The sequence below is a fragment of the Sturnira hondurensis genome, unplaced genomic scaffold (genome assembly GCF_014824575.4).
Source record: "Sturnira hondurensis isolate 20B ecotype Veracruz unplaced genomic scaffold, ASM1482457v3 Scaffold0004474, whole genome shotgun sequence".
Taxonomy (NCBI): Eukaryota; Metazoa; Chordata; class Mammalia; order Chiroptera; family Phyllostomidae; genus Sturnira; species Sturnira hondurensis.
In genome coordinates this window covers 6,348,605-6,354,101 of record NW_028077105.1, presented here as the reverse complement: position 1 = coordinate 6,354,101, position 5,497 = coordinate 6,348,605, and the positions used below count along the sequence as shown (strand labels likewise).

General features: G+C 42.8%; 1 protein-coding gene across 1 annotated transcript; it reads right to left on the bottom strand.

Moving 5' to 3' along the window:
• Positions 1 to 3,739: 3,739 nt before the first annotated feature.
• Positions 3,740 to 4,809, bottom strand: LOC118986803 (trace amine-associated receptor 4-like). Its single transcript, XM_037045889.1, has one exon. The coding sequence runs from the start codon at positions 4,781 to 4,783 to the stop codon at positions 3,740 to 3,742; it is 1,044 nt and encodes a 347-aa protein (XP_036901784.1). The 5' UTR covers positions 4,784 to 4,809.
• Positions 4,810 to 5,497: the final 688 nt, after the last annotated feature.

Genomic DNA, 5,497 nt, shown 5'->3' with positions numbered 1-5,497 from the left:
TGACAGCCTGATGGGAACTCTTTTGTAGGTGACTGTCTCCTTATCTCTTGTGCTTCTAGGATTCTCTCCTTCATTTTAATCTTGGCTAATGTAATTATAATTTGCCATGCTGTGTTCCTCCTTGGGTCCAACTTCTTTGGGACTCTCTGAGCTTCCTGGACTTCCTGGAAGTCTATTTCCTCTGCCAGATTGGGGAAGTTCTCCTTTATTATTTGTTCAAATAACTTTTCCACTTGCTCTTCCTCTTCACCTTCCCCTTCTGGTACCCATATAATTTGGATGTTGGAACATTTAAAGATGTCCTGGAGGTTGCTAAGCACTCTTCTCACTTTTTTGAACTCTTGTTTCTTCATTCTTTTCTATTTGGTTGTTTCTTTCTTCCTTCTGGTCCACTGCATTGATTTGAGTCCCACTTTTCTTCCCATAACTATTGGTTCCCTGTGCATTTTCCTTCATTTCACTTAGAGTAGCCTTCACTTTTTCATCTAATTTGTGACTAAAATCAACCAATTCCGTGAGCATCCTGATCACCAGTGCTCTGAACTGTGCATCTGATAGGTTGGCCAGCTCTTCATCGCTTAGTTGTATTTGCTCTGGAGCTTAATCTGCTCTTCCATTTGTGCCTTTTTTTTTTTTTTTGGTCTGGTTGTGCCTGTTACATAGTGAGGGACAGAGCCTTAGGTGTTCCCCAGGGTGGGGCAAGCCAGTTACTGGGTCGAGACCCTGTATGTGGGGGTGGCAACCGAGAAGGAACAATAACACTTGCTCAGCTTTCTGTTGGATTTCAGTCCCTTCTGCTTCCCCCAAGCAAACTGGGCTCTTTTGGTGCTGATTCCTGAGTGCATGGGCTTGTGTACGTTCTAGGATCCTGTGGGTCTCTCCAACGAACTCTTCTGTGAGTCTGGGAGTCTCTCCCTGTGCCTCTACCCCCACAGGTGTTTTCAATCGGTGTTTTGAGGCTTTATTTCCCCTCACAGGGAATCTGGGTTGTGCGGTCTGTCTCACTCCTCAGTTTTTCCTGGTTTATCTGCAAGCAACTGCGGGACCACCCAGTCAGTCAGCTGCCTTGCATGCAGTGTCCCACTTCACAATCGCCTTCTCGCTGGGTCTGCTGGTTGCCACCCTGTACCCGGGATCTGCCAGCTGCCCACTGCCATCTTGCACTCCTGGTGCCACCTCTTTTTGTGCCTTGACCCCTCTCCACCAGGTCACACTCAACTCCACACCTCCTACACGTCTAGACGACTGTGTCTGTTTTAACTCCTTGGCTGTTGGACTTCTATACAGTTCAATTCTCTGTAAGTTCTGGTTGTTATTTTGTTTCTAAACTTTTGTTGTCCTTCTTTTGGTTGTGCAGGGAGGCACAGTGTGTCTACCTATGCCTCCATCTTGCCCAGAAGTCCAATATACTTAACTTTAAAATCTGTTGTAATGGTAACAAATTTTCTCTTTGCAACCTACCAAAGTCTTAGGGTTGTTGTTATTGAAAGTTACCTTACTATCTGCAAATTCAGGCAAACATCAATGAATGAATTGCTCCATCCACATATAAACATTCTGAATTTGTGTGTTCCATTAAATTTTTTCCAATGTGTAAGTACATGGGATAGTGAACAATATTTCTACATGACCAAACATATCTCTGAAGCACTTGGACTAAGGACACATTAGGCAAACGAAGGGAAGACCTAGCTTCTGTCCTCAGGAAGATCTCTATATGAACTGAAAGCTTCTTTCTATATGCTGCAAACATTCTGAGTTGGGGAGTCTTTCTCCGTCATGTGCCTCTGCTGGCCCTCGTCTCAGGTTCCCAGAACAGCATTGTGCACATGTGGCCAAAGCCCATGAGAACAGGAATTAAATTCCATTCCATTTCTTCTTTACAAATAGGCTCTTTCCTCCATCTTCCCTTCCAGGTAAAGAGGCCCCGACTGTCTAACGTCCTCTCTCTGATGCTGGTTTATTTCTATGAATTCGAGTAACTCTCATTATCCTCCCAGTTTCTATGTCTTAGTCATCCAGCAAATATGTTCAGAGATGTTTGTAATAAAGGCACATAAATAGTATCAGGTTGCAGCCTTGCACACAGAAAGCCCACAGGCTAGATGAGGAACTAACGCACTGTGCACACCCAAGCCTGGTACAAAGCAGAAGAAACACGATTGGGGTGCTGAGGTGGACATAGAAGGAAAATGCTGGATGTGTTTAGTTTGAGATCTTGAAGGGGCATATCAAAAGATACTGATTGTAAAAAAACAAGAAATTCAAATGTAGAGAAATGGTAGGAATGAAGCTGAATATATTTGAGAGAAATACACAGAGAGGTGGTCGCTGAAGCTGTGAGGTCAGGTAAGGCTAGAACAGGGTGTCTCAACCATGGCACTATTGAAGATGTGGACCAGGGAATTCTTTGTGGTGAGAGACAGTTCTGAGCACTGTAGGGTGTTTAGCAACATCCCTTACCTCTGCCTCCTAGATGTCACTACTACCTGTAGTTGTGACAGCCATAAATGGCTCCCAGGGGCAGAAACACAGCTGATTGAGAACCACTGAATTAGAGGGCAGAGAGATGATGTGAAGAATGGAAGAAGATTATAAAAGTCATACTTTGGTGAAATAAGTTTATGGGGTAAGAGAAGGAAGAGAAAGACAAAAAGACACAGAGTAGACACATTCATCGAAGCAATAAATATTGTCCTAAAATTCTGGGGCAAGAGAAAAAACTTCAGTTTGTGATTGAACCTCAGCTTAGGTGAATAATTAGTATGTGCTCACACACCCGAAGAGATGTACACTGCCTGTATATATACATGCAGACCACACGTATATAGACATAAAAATTACATACTGAGAAAAGGAACACACTTCTAAACTCTTTACCCATTCTTCTCATTTAATAAGATAGTTCAATTTTATCAAAATATTGCAAACCTCCCATTGACTCTTTTTGAAAAGAGGTTTAAGTCAGAACCAATAAAATATGAAGTAAATACAACTGTCTGCTTCCTTCTCTCTTTCTGTCATCCACATGCTTCATAATGCGGGCTCCCAGGATTCTCCAGATCTCTCCCCACTTCCCTAATACGTAATAATAATCCCAAGAAAGATTTAGGTAAACTGTACACAGCTGTCAATGAGTGTGAAGACAAATTGTGTCTCCTCTTTTTTAAATAAAAGATTGTATTTATTTATTTTTAGAAAGATGGGAAGGGAGGCAGAAAGAGTGGAAGAAACACATAGATGTGAGAGATACCAATTGGTTTCTCCTTGGATGACCCCCCAAATGAGGATCTGGCTTGCAACCCAGGTATGTACCATGACAAAGAACTGAAGCTTTGACCCTTTGGTTTGTGGGACAAGGCCCAACTAACTGAGTCACACTAGTCAGGGCTATGTCTGCTCTTCTGATGTTTATAAGAAAAAAATTTAGAAGATGGTTATCATTTTATTTAAGCTGAGTAAGTGAAATTCTGAATCTCTAATTTTGGAAATTCAGGAATCAGCAAACCTTGGAAGATTTTCTTTCATTGGGGCTGCCTTCCTCAGAGCCCCGGGAATCAGCCACTGTGGCAGCTCTGGCCTGCCCAGAAGGCTCCATTCAGTGCTCCTACCTAAATGTCTGTCACACCAGCTGGACGAATCTCCTGATCTACTCCACTGAGGCCCCTATCTTGGGGTAGAAATAGCATCCAAGATCCCTACCAGGAAAGAATCTTAGAGAACAGAGAACATTCATTGCCTAAGCATGTCCAGGAAACAGGCTTAGGGTGGAAGAGTCGGGGCGGAAGATTATTCCTGTGACAATCATCCTCAATGCCTTGCGAAACCAGGGATAAAACATGCCATAGATGATGGGATTGAAAGTGGAATTGAAATAACCCAGCCAAAGGAAGATATTATAGACATCTTCAGGAGTTGTAAAATTAATGAAAGGGTCTATAACTGTCAAGAGGAAAAAGGGCATCCAGCAGAGCACAAACACTCCCATGACTATGCTTAAAGTCTTGGTGGCCTTGCTCTCCTTTTTGGATGATGTTTTCATTGTCCTTTCTGACCCAGTCTGTTTCCTCATAGGACCCGTGTGGATTTGCTTAGCATGCTTCCTGGCCACTGTGAAAATGTGTATGTAAATTCCCACCATTACTGTACCAGGGAAAAAAAAGGCTATACAGGAGGACATAACACCCCATAACTTGTTAAATATCAACACACACAAATGGGTGCAGTCGATGGCTGCAATGAAATCTTCTATACCAATTACGTTTAATTCTGAGAATACCAGACCAAAGGCAAAAAAGATGGGAATAGACCAACTGATGAGCAGAAAGACCTCTATGACAGGGATGGTAATTTTGTTAACATAATGCAAAGGGTCGCACACAGCATAGTAACGATCCACTGAGATAAAGCAGAGGTGAAAAATGGAGGTGGTACACAGCATGATGTCACAACAGCTGTGGACTTTGCAGAAGAGATCTCCATAGTACCAGCAGGACTCAATGGAACGGATCATACTGAAGGGCATGACCACACAGCTCAGCAGAAAGTCAGTGGTGGCCATGGAGAGGATCAAGAAGTTGGTTGGGGTGTGGAGCTGCTTGAAGTGAGTGATGGCAATGATCACAGCCAGATTGCCCAGTATGGTCATCACTATAGCACCAATCATGACCGTGTACATGGCTGAGACACTCAGCACAGACCTCACATTTCTAGGGCATGAGTTGTTAACCAAAGGAAAGCAGAGTTGTACTTCTGGGGTCTTCCAAAGTTCAGGTGAATTCATTGTCTTGGTGCCTTGGGCACTACAAGTCTTTTTGTAAAAGCACTGTGCCCCTCTCCTTTCTGTGAAATAAAGGAAAAATGACAAAGATCATTGGCAGCTTTTCAGAAAGGCCCAGCTAGCTGCGTTTCCAATCCCAGGAACCCCACACTGGCCAGGAACCCCACACTGGTTGAACCCCACACTGGTCAGGAGCGTTGCTTTGGATCCTGCCACACAACATACACAAAGAAAACACTTCTCTCTCCAATGTAAACAATATAGTTTTTAGAATTTAGAGCAATATATGGTAAACTAAAAATATGTTAAAGCCTACAATATTATGTGTGAGTAACCTCAAAATAAAAGGGAAAATATCTCAAATGATAGACTCTATAAATCTCACAGGTTATCTCCTTTTATTTAGCAGCAATTTCATGAATTCAAATTCAGGTCGATGTTGTCCTGTCCACAGATTTCATGTCTCATATTGGAAACAAATGCAACATATAGGCCTATTCATTGTTTAAGCTGTCGCTTTACATAATTTATGCTGTTGCTCATAAAACATGGGATAAATGGAACTGACTTACCCAGAGTATGACATGGGTTTGAATTGCTCTTCCAGTGCCAGGACTGGATGCGTGACTCTGATGACCAATGGCAAGCACTAGTGAGGTCTAGCACCGGGTTGGAGACGTAGAGTTTGGCTTGAGAATAGATTAAGAGTCCCTGGTC